The sequence below is a fragment of the Zootoca vivipara genome, chromosome 14 (genome assembly GCF_963506605.1).
Source record: "Zootoca vivipara chromosome 14, rZooViv1.1, whole genome shotgun sequence".
In the NCBI taxonomy this organism is placed as follows: Eukaryota; Metazoa; Chordata; class Lepidosauria; order Squamata; family Lacertidae; genus Zootoca; species Zootoca vivipara.
Genome location: NC_083289.1, coordinates 52,122,008 through 52,134,428, shown reverse-complemented (window position 1 = coordinate 52,134,428; position 12,421 = coordinate 52,122,008). Strand labels below are relative to the sequence as shown.

At 44.5% G+C, this 12,421-nt stretch overlaps 1 protein-coding gene across 4 annotated transcripts in view; it reads right to left on the bottom strand.

The window, feature by feature from the left end:
* The window catches only part of SDK1 (sidekick cell adhesion molecule 1), a 584,684-nt gene that overhangs the window by 174,240 nt on the left and 398,023 nt on the right, over positions 1-12,421 (bottom strand). For all 4 annotated transcript variants that reach the window (XM_035130977.2, XM_035130978.2, XM_035130979.2 and 1 more), the window contains exons 15-16: positions 4,600-4,747; positions 3,480-3,620 (exon numbers count right to left, since the gene is read on the bottom strand). In XM_035130977.2, coding sequence (XP_034986868.2) covers positions 3,480-3,620; positions 4,600-4,747 — 289 coding nt within the window. The remainder of the gene's footprint in view (positions 1-3,479; positions 3,621-4,599; positions 4,748-12,421) is intronic.

The window sequence follows — 12,421 nt, the reverse complement described above, 5'->3', positions numbered from 1 at the left end:
CTCTTGCAGTCAAAGCATGGGTTGTCCCTGGGATTGTGCTCTTGGCTTAATGCTCATTCCTCGTTCTCTGCGTGCAGCATCTCTCTGCTAGGGAGCAAGGGATGGCCAGTTTGCAAATGTCACATCCTTCTGTGTCCCACCTCACTGTGAGCTTTGACATATATTATAATGGAAGGTTCAGTACACCTTCAGGTGTTAGAGGAGTTGGACAACAGAAAGGTGGTCTACTTCTGGGCCTGACAACATCTATGCCTGACAGGCATGCAACACCTTGCGAGTCTCAAAGTTTAAATTTACAGCTATAGCGTGTCAACTCCCAACTGCATGCTTCAGTGAAGACTACGGCTGGGAACCAGGGGTGGGGTGGGGGAATGCTGCTGACAGTTGATGCTGCCAGAAACCAACAAGAAGCTCGCATCCTGCACTGGAGCAAAAATGAAAGCAATCAGAAAAGAAAGCGGACTTGGGGGGGGGCGCTGCTCTTTCATCAATAAAGGTTAGTCTAGTAACAGACAATGCTTGCCTGCGGCATCTCTTTCAAGGACAGGCTTGGGTTGTTAAAGGGCAAGGCTTCAAATCTGTAAGCAAATAAGCAAGGCTCACTAATCAGCTACCAGAGGGAACAAGTAGAGGAGGGCTGGACTAGATGAGATGTACCCAGTTCTGCAACAAGATACAGCCCACTTTCAGGAACTGTTTTCTCAGTCCCACACCCAGACCCTGGTAGGACATTTCCTATGAGCTGTTCATGGCTCCTTGGTTTGCCAGTGGAGGCTACCGTTCACTGCTCCAGTAAAACCAATGTTAGAATAGTCATCTGGTCACTGTCCCATGAGCTGTGTGCATCTGCTGGGGGTTATGATAAGCACACAGGCAGAAACGTACGAACATAAGAACGGAAGCACTCTTACAGGACAGCAGCGGTATAGCGGGCTTAATGGAAACCTGGTGGAAGAGAGGTGATGAGTTGGATTTTCTCTGCATATAAACTTTATAAGAGGGACATGGAAGGACATCCCAGAGGTGGTGGCCCTCTGTACATCAAAGAGGACATTGAGTTCAGCAAGATAGAAATCCCAAAAGGGACAGACACCTCCATAGAATTGCTGTGGTGGTGATACCGGGGCCCAAGAGTAATTTAGTACTGGGGATGAGCCATAAGTATCTGAAAGAGGAAATGTTGCAGAAATGGGTGACTTCTTCAAACAGATTGGATACGTATGTGTTCCAGTCACAACAAAGAAATAAAATCTCCAGATACCCTAAATGACTATGCCCTCAAGCAGCTGTTCATGTAACCAACCAGAGGGGCAGCAACCCCAGACTTAATCTTGAGTGTTGCCCAGGATCTGGTCCAAACTATTAGCATTGCAGTGACCATAGTGCTATCAAATTAAATGTGCATGTAAATGGTCAACTGCCAAGAACAGGCATCTCCAAACTTTGGCCCTCCAGATGTTTTGGACTACAATTCCCATCATCCCTGACCACTGGTCCTGTTAGCTAGGGATCATGGGAGTTGTAGGCCAAAACATCTGGAGGGCCGCAGTTTGGGGATGCCTGGCCAAGAAAAACCACAATGCTCACATTTGATTTCAAAAAAAGGAAGCTTTCCCCAAAATGAGAAAAGGCAAACTCAAGAGGATCAAATCACTCCAAAATGTTTGAGAGTTGTTGTTGTTGTTGTTTAAAAAAACTCAATATGAGAAGTTCAACTGGAGTGTATACTGCAGATGAGGAAAGGTACCATGAGGGTCAAGAGAATGTTTCATCCAAAAAATAGAAGGCTACTATCCATGATGACAGTTGGAGGCAGCAAGGTTTCTGAATGAGAGCCGCTGGAAATTGAAATTAGGGAGAATGCTCAAATTCTGCTTCCTGGTTTCATACAAGCATGTGACTGGCCTCTGTGAGAACAGGATAGGACTAGGTGGGCCATTAGCAAGATCCAGCAGGGCACTTCCTATGTTCTTATTGCTGTTGAAAAGGCTGAACTATGAGCAATTATGGTAATCAAAGTGGGAAGTAGTATGACTACAGCCACTGAAAGTGAATGTGCGATCACGAGTCATTTCAATTATGTGCTTTAGGTATTTAGGTACATTTCCTCAGGTGCCATTGTTGCAGAGCACATGACTCACAGGTTTCTAAAGTAGCAATGAATACCTTCTTTCCAGACTATGCTTAATACAACAAAGTCTGGCATTTCCAGCTTTGTAAAACCATTTTAATAGAGTTTCTGCTTAATCAACAATACATTCCTCAGAGCAAAAACCTGCCCCATCTAATGACAATAATAATTATTTTATATCCTGACTCTGGGCGATGTCCCCACCTTTGATCCTTATCATAATCTTAAGAGGTAGCGATAGGCCCAAGATCACCAAGTGAGTTTTGTGTCCAGGGTTTCTCCCATCTATTTCCCAGCACTCTAGCTCAAGTGTGGGGAACTTGTGGCCCTCCAGATGTTGCCGAATTCCAACTCCCATCATCCCAGGTCACTGGCCATGCTTGAAGGGGCCAGGTAATCTGCTGCTACCCCATACTGTCCCTGCGGCATGGTGAGCAGGGTAACCTTCCCCAGCCTAGTGGCCTCCAGATGTTGGACTACAACTGCAATCAGCTCTGATCATCGACCGCTTTGGCTGGGATTGATGCACTCCAACCTGGAGTCCAAACTGGAGGAGACCAGGTTGGGAAAAGCTGGTATGGTACATATGTACTCATATGTGGCACTGTGGGTTAAACCACAGAGCCTAGGGCTTGCCTATCAGAAGGTCAGTGGTTCAAATCCCCGCAATGGGGTGAGCTCCCGCTGCTCAGACCCTGCTCCTGCCAATCTAACAGTTCGAAAGCACGTCAAAATGCAAGTAGATAAATAGGTATCTCTCCAGCGGGAAGGTAAACAGCATTTCCGTGTGTTGCTCTGGTTTGCCAGAAGCGGCTTTGTCATGCTGGCCACATGACCCAGAAGCTGTACGCCGGCTCCCTCAGCCAGTAAAGCGAGATGAGCGCTGCAACCCCAGAGATGTCCGCGACTGGACCTAACGGTCAGGGGTCCCTTTACCTTTACCTTACTCATACTGCAAGTATTCAGTGAGGTGTTAGGGGAAGAGTAAGACCTCTGTTGGAGGAGGAGTAGAACCTTTGGTGGGTGCTTTTGGGGCTGGCAGGGAGGACATAGAGGGAAGCTAGGAACTTTTTCCAGTCCAGGAATTGATCCAGGCTCAAGAAGTGAGGGTGGGACATCGAAGCTCACCTGTCCTTGGAGGAAACATTTCATGAAACCAGGAAGTTTCCAAGCCAGGCTCAGATAAACATGTAGGTCATCTCTAAAGATAATCACTGGGGATGATCCATCAATATACCTTCTTCAAATTCTTGTTTGCCAGATGTCACAATGAGACATAGTTCATAATCACTTTTATTCATAGCTTAGACAGACTTCAGACATTTTAGGGCAGGTGAAGTCCACTTACCGTAGGATGTAGCCATGGAGAACCCCATTGTGCTCACTTTCAGGAGGGGGTTGCCACTGAACCATGATAGACTGATTAGTCCGCCCGCTAGCCACAATATTTTTGGGTGATGCACTTGGAGGTTCTTCAGGTAACATCAATCTACATGCAGTCAGACATGGAAGAAAATAGCAAAGAGACCCTCAGCTGATGTCTTCACTTAAAGACAATATAGCGTTGTTTTGAGAGGTCTACAGTAGTTGAAATAGCTGAAACAAATCAACCTAGTAGAAAGCCAATTAAGCAAGCAACAAGAGAGACAGCTGCTGGGATAACTTTATTTTGTCTGAATCACCCAGCTTGCCATGATCTCTCAAAATGATTGCATGTCTGAATGAATTTACACAACAGCCAAGAATGCATGATTTCCTTCAAATTTCCCCACCCACCAGATAATATACCCACCTCCCCCACTCCAATTCTCTGCATTTCAAAGCCCTCTAAATTTTGGGTTCAACAAAAGATTAATGCATTGGAAACCAAAGGTGGAAGTGCGCTCCCCCTTTATGTTTTGTGGGACAGATCAATGTCCAAAGGAAATGTTATAATCATTGCGCAGTTTACCAAAACGGGGGGTGGGGAGTTTTCTAGATCCCTACTCATTCAATGCTCATCTTGACAAGTAAAGGCTTAAGTGGCTGGTCTCAGCATCCCTGATTGTCTCCTAGCACTCGGCACAGGGGTGGGGGAGCTTTGAAGAATTTACAAGAACATAACATCTGCCCAAAAGGTTTAGAAAGTGACGGGTGGGGGTGAAGTTTCCAAAAGCGAAGGAATGGTCTTGAACACTCAGGTCACCCAGTCTCTGTGTGCTTCTCAAAACCTTTAGACTCCCCCATCATGTTTATAACCACCTCAAAAAAATGTGTCATGGAGCTATATTTTGTACTTAAATTATTTTGATTTCAGAATACAGTATGGGTTTTCTGGTCACAGTTTTCAGTGGCTTAAGAGGAGCAATGACTAGAAAGGTCAAAATACGTTGATCATATCTAACATAGTGGTCCTTGTTTTCACAAGCATACTTATACCCAGAGCAATGGTCACTTAATGATCACAGAGGGGTTTTGTTCCATGGTACCTGCTGGTTTCTATGCTGTACTGGCCCTTGCCCACTCGGTTCACGGCACACACTCTGAATTGGTAGGTGCGGGCGGGAGTTAAGCCGCTCACAGTGATGCTGGTCATCTTTGGATCAATGTCTGAGAGGTGCACTTTCCATGGAGAGTCTGGTGGAGGGAAGCAGAATAATTACATCAGCATTTGACTAGTATAGCAAATAGTCAGATCTGGATGACCCACAAGTAGTCAACAACAGAGAAGTCCATTCCTTATGGATCATCTTTCTTCCACTTGCTATTGCTATTTCCATCTTTCATTGATTTGTCAAGCCTTCTATTTCAACCACACCATTATGCTGAGCAAAGCACCCTGCATGGAAGTATTCAAAATGGAACAGTGAAACCTATTTATACTTTCCAAATTAGGGCTATCAACTGATCAAAGGTTTCTCAGTCCCTAGAAGCATTAATCCAGGACACTTGGCCTCAAACTATTTAGCCTCATTGATTACTATGAAGATAAAGGCAAGAGAAGGATCTGAAATATCTGGAGAAAACACCATTCTCCCCACCCCTATTTGCTGAGAATAAGCAAGTTCAATTCAAATCAATGGCCCTTGCTTTCAAGTAAATGCTCTTAGAGTTGGACTGTTAGTCAATGAATAGTCTCACTTTCAACCAATTAATCAACTGATTAACTTATTAAAATAAATACAGAAGCAGCTTAATAAAAGGGATACTTTCAGGATATTTAATCAAGGTAACAGGTTCTATTGAATTAGCAACAGAGACATAATTTATTCTCCAGGAAAAAAAATAGCATTCTCTCATTCTTTGCTTGGACAGCTACCGTATGTTTACAGCAACACCATCAGCAGCAAGGAACACATTTTCATAAAGGAACAGATTAACATCCAATTAAAATTAACCTGTTAATCCACCTTGTAATTATTTTATATACCTTTTATCATGTCCTCCCTTTAGCTGCAGTCTTTTCCAAGTTGAAGGACCATAATCTTCTTAAGGTTTTTTCTGACATTACCTCTTAAAGATATGAGCTCTCTCCTTCATGTTATACCCATGTCTGAACATAGCTGAAAATGCAATACCGTATAAGAACCAGACTTTCATGTTCATAACCTCCACATACAACACAATTCTGAAAGGGGTACAGAAGTTCAGTATTTCTCCATAGTAATAGCTTCATGCGATTTTCCATAGTGGATTTTTGTCCATAATGGTTCGATATGCCATTTAACTGCAATTGCTTCCCCCAAATAATCCTTTGAATTGCAGGTTGGTGTGGAAAATTTACTGTTAGAGATTTCTTGCTTTCAGAGAACTACATATCCCTCGAACCAAGCCAGGGCCAGCCATCCTTTGCTCAGCCCTGCAATGCAACCCTGACCTGGCCAGAATTCTGCGCACACAAACTGCAGAAAGGCACTCAGAGCCAACAGCACAAGATGATTGCACCTATCAAGCAACACTCAAACCATTTTCACCGTGGAAGTGTGTCATAAGAGCACTTGCATTTTCAAAACATAATGTGAAAAGCTGCCCTTACAGTCACCCTATGTGGGAAGCATCCTGCAATAGAACTCCTTTTGTTATCTTTCCCCATAATCTCTCTCCCAGAACTGTTACTTAAAATAGTCATTTCATTCTCAGAATGCCAACTTAATGCCAACGCTTTCTCTCTTGCTTCTGATCTTCACTCAAAAGACCCACTATTTCTTTAAGTCTTCGGAATGAATCCTTAGCCCTCACCTCCAGCTGTAACTGCATTTGCTTTATTCATTCTTTGAAAAGAAACAACCACTTTGAATCATGGAAACATCGTTGAAAGGTGGTGCATGTGTGGGCAAGGACCTGCTCTTGTGTCACATTGTTAGGTACTGTGCATAGTAAGAACCTAAGAATATAAGAAGAGGCTGCTGGATCACGCCCAAGGCCCATCTAGTTCAGCATCCTGTTCTCATCGTGGCCAACTCGGAAGCAAGACCTGAAAATAAGAGCACTCCCATCACCCTGGGGGGGGGGGGGTTTCCAGTAACTGGTATTCAGAAAGGCATACTACTTTTGAGCATGGAGGCAGAGCACAGCCCTCACAGAATCATAGAATGGTAGAGTTGGAAGGTACACCAAAGGTCTTCTAGTCCAACCCCCCTGCACTGTAGGAAACACAGCCAAAGAATCCCTGACAGATGGCTATCCAACCTCTGCTTTCAAACCTCCAGTGAAGGAAAGTCCACAACCTAGCGAGGGAGACCATTCTACTGTGAAACAGCTCTTACTGTCAGAAAGTTATTCCTAATGTTTAGCTGGAATCTCCTTCTTGTAATATGAATTCATTGCTTTGAGTCTTCCCCTCTGAAGCAGGAGAAAATAAGCGTATTTCATCTTCAATGTGACAACCCTTCAGATTGTTAAAAATGGCTATCTTATCACCTCTCAGTCTCCTCTTCGCCAGGCTTAACACCCCCAACTCCCTCAACTGTTTTGTTTTTTTAATAAGGCTTTGTTTCTAGCAGTCATTGATAGCTTTCTCCACCATGAATTTGTCCAATCTTTTAAAGCCATCCAAATTGGTGGCCATCACTGAGATATATGTATACAGTATATATTTACTGATGAACAACAGTTCAGCTGTGCCTTTTGGAATGGACTATCAAGATGCATTCATTGGTATCAAAGTTTGGATGTATCACAGATTTATATGAGCTTTTCAAATATCCTCTATTTCCTACCCCCTTTAAAACTGATTGCTTTCCTATTCCCACCAGGTGTGAAAGCTGTTTCAGACTCAACAGCCAGTCTCTTAACTTTGTGAGGAACTTCTGCGATGAGAAGTTTCTGTTTGGGAGAGGTAGAAGCCTCTCCCCCTCAGACCACATGCTTAAGCAGATTGAGCATTTCTCCACTGAAAAGGGATGCTGCACATGTCACCGCGTAATAAATAAAAACTATATTCATTAGCATTTTAATAAAGGAGGAAATGAGCATGATAAGGACAGATGGGCTGTGTATTTCTCAACCCATCTGTTTGGCAGCCCACTCACAGCGCCACACCCAGGAGCAGCTCTGGCTGAAGGCCTTTAATGAAATTCACAGTGAGCTTGGAATATCTCCCTCTTCAGCTTTCATGCAGGTATAGAACTGTGACTTCCTCAGCCAAATCAGCTCACTGCTGCAAGCCTCAATGCAGATTTTCCTGGGGATTCTGCATGCCTCAAAGTGTGTGTGTGTGTGTGTGTGTGTGTGTGTGTGTGTGTGTGTGTCATGTTACATACTTTGAGTATGTTATTTAACCTAAACATCCATGAGAACGTATTCTCAAAGAAAGATAGTGTTGGTGGTGTAGTCAGGGGTGGTTTGTCAATTTTATTTACAGTGGTACCTTGGTTCTCGAACTTAATTTGTTCTGGGAGTCCGTTCGAATCCCGAAACCATTCGAAAACCAAGGTGTGACTTGCAATTGGCTGCTGGAGCTTCCTGCACTCAAGCAGAAACCGCATTGGACGTTCAGTTTGCAAACTGGAACACATACTTCTGGGTTTGTGGTGTTCAGGAGCCGATTTGTATTTCTTTACTAAAACCCCAAGATATACCAACTAGAGCCAGGTGTGATAGAATTACAGTTTTAGAACAGGGTGCCACGGAGCACATTCAGAGCTTAGGAATTTGGAGTGAGCTCACAATAATTTTACACAAAAAAAATTCATTGTTAACTTCCTTCATTTCACTAACCTAATTTAGGTGGTGAAAGTTGTCCTGTTATTGCTATTGCTAAACAATTGGGAGTCAGAAGTCCTTGCTGATCTACTGCAAATCACCCAGAGATTTGCCAGTAGATCCTGATCTACCAGCTTCTGCCCACCACCAATGTAAGCTGCCTCACTGTCAATTTCTGTGTCTCACAAGCTGAGTTCCTTCATTTCCAGCATGGCATTAGAATGTTTGCTGCAGAGGAATGAAAATGTAAAACATGTGAGAAAGAGAAATGCCCTCCTTTAAATCTGAGGGTGGCATTGCTCTGAGGAGATAGCCAATGCCTGAGAGGTGGGAAGAAGAAACAACTTCTTTCATCAGCATCAGAAGGGACTCTCCGCTTTCAGTGACATTTCAGGGATCACCACAAACAGAAGAAAACTATTTCTCTATTCAGGAAATTTTGACAAAAGCAAGCTTCAATTACCTTCACATTCTGAGATCACATGGATGCTGTTGTGACATCCTCAGAGCCATAGAGAGGGGGGCTAGCCAGGTTTTTTGTCCCAGTTGAAGCCTCCAGAGGGGTAACATTGAGGCTCCCAGCCTCTCTCTCTCTCTCTCTGTGTGTGTGTGTGTGTGTGTGTGTGTGCGCGCGCGCGCGCGCGCACACGCAAGCAAATATATGCGGGGAATGCCAAACTGGGTCTTTGACCCAAGTGAAATAAAGCCTAGTTTTGCCCCTGACACCCTCATTTTCACCACATGGTCCTGACTTGCTGCGATCACATTGTGAAAGAGAAGAGATCTTAAAGCAGGGGCGAAATGAAAACACAAAACTGTCACATGGGGGTGGGGGGTATAATGGCTGGTGTGAAAAGAGGCAAACATTCTCTGCAGTAGCAGTACATTTTCAGGAGATGCTTCAGGCCACCCAGAACCTTCACAAAAAGGGCCAAGGAATTACTTTACCTTCTGGAGCCCCAGCACTAAACTGATTTGAAAACGTAAAGTAGCATTTTGTGAAAAGGTAATGTAAGGGGGAGGGATTACAGAGAACCCCCCCCCCCATCAGAAGCAGCCTGTCTCCAAGCAGTCATGAGAGCGAGGGGTCTGAAGAGGTGAGTCAGGAAGCGGAGAAGGAGTGCCAGGGCTCTGGCAAGACTAGAGAGCCCCTGCTCCATAGGCAGGAAGAGAGAGAGGCGGAAAGAGTGGACAGGAGTAGGGCAGACAGAAGACCAGTACCTCTGACGCCGGAACTGCGAAAGAGAAGGAAAGGGAGGCGGTTCTCAGTTCCGAGGCTTTTATGCTGGTCGAAAACGCGAAAGAGTTTAGTGCAGGAATCTGACTCGAGCGGGTAGACATGATATGAGTAATCCGTTACACTGTAAATAATGTGCACCAATAAAAACGTCTGAAAGACAAGTATGTGGACGGTCGTTACTCAAGAGTAGTCGCAACAAACCCTGACAGGTAATACCAGCTCTTTTCATGTTTCATCCATGTTTCATAATAATCAAGCAACTTCAGAGATTCCATATAAAGAAAATGGCATCACATCCAGGCATCACAGTCTTCTATTTCTGCAATTCATGGTTGCTAGGGTGAAGTCAATGACTGTGCAATAATGACGAGAAACTATACAGGGGAAATGTCACACCAGCATCACTAATTCAGAGCTTTGCTGGCAAGAACAAGAACAAGTTAACTTCCACTAGGATAGTCTGCCAGCTGAGTTATGAAGGCTGCTTCTCAAAATATATTTATTGTAACAGGGTTGGGGGGGGGGAGGAAGTCCAATTTCTGGCACAGTGGGAACCAGGAATATTAGGGGAGGCTGTCACTTGACAAAGAGTGCAAGGAAGCCTGGAAACTTGCAGGAAGCCATCAACAAAAAAGCTGGCCTGACAAAAGATTTCACTGTATCTGTGATAGCTGTGATTCAATGATGTGTGTGCACCAAAGCTATCTGGATTTATTGGACCAAGTTATTCTCTAGTAAATCACAGCACTGAACCAAAATGCTGTTTTCCAAACACCCCTGGAAAGCGGCTGGAAGAGAAACAATCAAAGAAACAACGCTATTCCTGCTTGGGAAGAGACCTACTGAAATTAATGACTGTGGCTAGTTTGTTGTTGTTGTTGTTGTTTAGTCGTTTAGTCGTGTCCGACTCTTCGTGACCCCACGGACCAGAGCACTCCAGGTACTCCTGGCTAGTTTAGGTCCATAATTTCAGTGGGTCTATTCTGAGTAAAACTTAGTTGGGTGCAATCCAGATACTTACACATTCACACAGGTCAGAGTCTTCACCTTATCAATGTCAAATCCACCCCTTATTAGTGCTAACTGAGAGTTGTGTGCATAATTTTTGATGGACCCCACATTTTAGGGACGTTCTACTCATGGAATTAAATTCAATGTCTCCCTTCATGTAGGACTCAAGATGGATTTTCTCCTCATGGCCTTTGTATCAAATCCTGGAGCCCATTTCATACATGCATATTAAAAACTTAAAGCATGGCTAAGCAGTGGCGGAGCTTCATGCTCTGGCACCGGGGGCGGAGAGCAGACGGGAGCGGGGTCGGGGCTGGTGTGCATCCCGGGGGCGGAGCACGCCGCCCGCATGGGCATGGTGCGTGTTCTGGGGCCGTGACGCGCCACCTGCAGGGGCGTGGCACATGTTCTGGGGGCAGGGACACTCGCAATGGCGCCCTACCGGCTCCCATCACCCCCTCTTCCTACGCCCCTGTGGCTAAGTTGCGATCCAAGTACGGGTGTTGAGCAGCAAAATATGGGAGAGCTACTGGTTGACTGCAGGAGCTGGATGAGACCCAATGCCATGTGAATCACAGGTGGAATATAGCAAGGATGTTCATATCCCCACTCACTCAATAATAGCGGAGACCCCTCCTTTCACCACCATTTGTTTGTCTTTCATGGTTGTTCTCTTATGAATCAAAATTATGTGTGTTGTGTGGTGACTAAAGAACGAACAAAAATGAATAGGGAAGAGAAACTAAGGCCGGGCTAAATTAATAAATAGCTTGGAGGGGAGGAGGAGGAGGAGGAGGAGGAGGAGGAGGAGGAGGAGGAGGAGGAGGAGGAGGAGGAGGAAGAAGAAGAAGAAGAAGAAGAAGAAGAAGAAGAAGAAGAAGAAGAAGAAGAAGAGCAGCAGCAACAACAACAACAACAGCAACAAGAACAACAACAACATTCTAACTAGAATGCTAAATGACCTAATTGTCACCAGTCTGTTTCACGGAGCAATTTGGTTTCATCTATTAACCTCAACTGTAAACACCATTCGAGAGTGCTTAACCCAAGGCACTTGATCTAGTGAACAGTTTGATTCAACAATGGAGCCTATTAATCTCTCTACCAGCTTAGGGTTGTGCTCTGTTTATATGCTGCATCTGTAGAATACTTTATTTATTCTTCTTCCCTTCTCCTGGTAGAAGATAAAAGATCTGGCAGGAAGAGGAGATTAAACAGAAAACTAATATAAACGAACCCTATTCATCTCCTGGGCACTCTGCTTTGCACAGAAAAACGTGGTTGGAGGGGGGGAGATTTGCTTTCTCGTGGAGCCAAGGATTGAGCAAGTTCGCAGAGTACCTTTAAAATTTAAATAGCAATCCTCCTCTTGACAATCAAACTAAACCTTTTCAAAGGCTGCTCCTCCCTTAAGCCTTTAAGGAAAAGAAGAAAGCTGAATGGCAAAACGGCTTCTTGCACTGTATAAAAAGGACAAGAGAGTTTCACAAGCTGGATCCATTTGGTTGCCCTTTTCCAGCCTCCTCCCAGAATAGGAAACATTCCATAAAAATGTCAACACCCCCTTCGCCTTCCTCTGGGGATTACTGTCACTTGCCTGACACAGAGAGCCCAGAGAAGCTCCTCGCTGCAGTGACAACAGACACAACAGGTCAAGCTATTAAATAAGCCTCCATTATACTGAACAGACAGTGCTAATCTTTCATTTTGCGTAAGCTGCCCTAGAATACATTTCTCAGGCTGCACTTGTTCTCTCCCTCCCTTTCTCTCTCTTTGCTGCAGCTCACACTATCTGAAATAGCTCCCATTTTCAGTTGTCAGTTTTCAAAAACATAACGTCGTACTGTGGATGGACA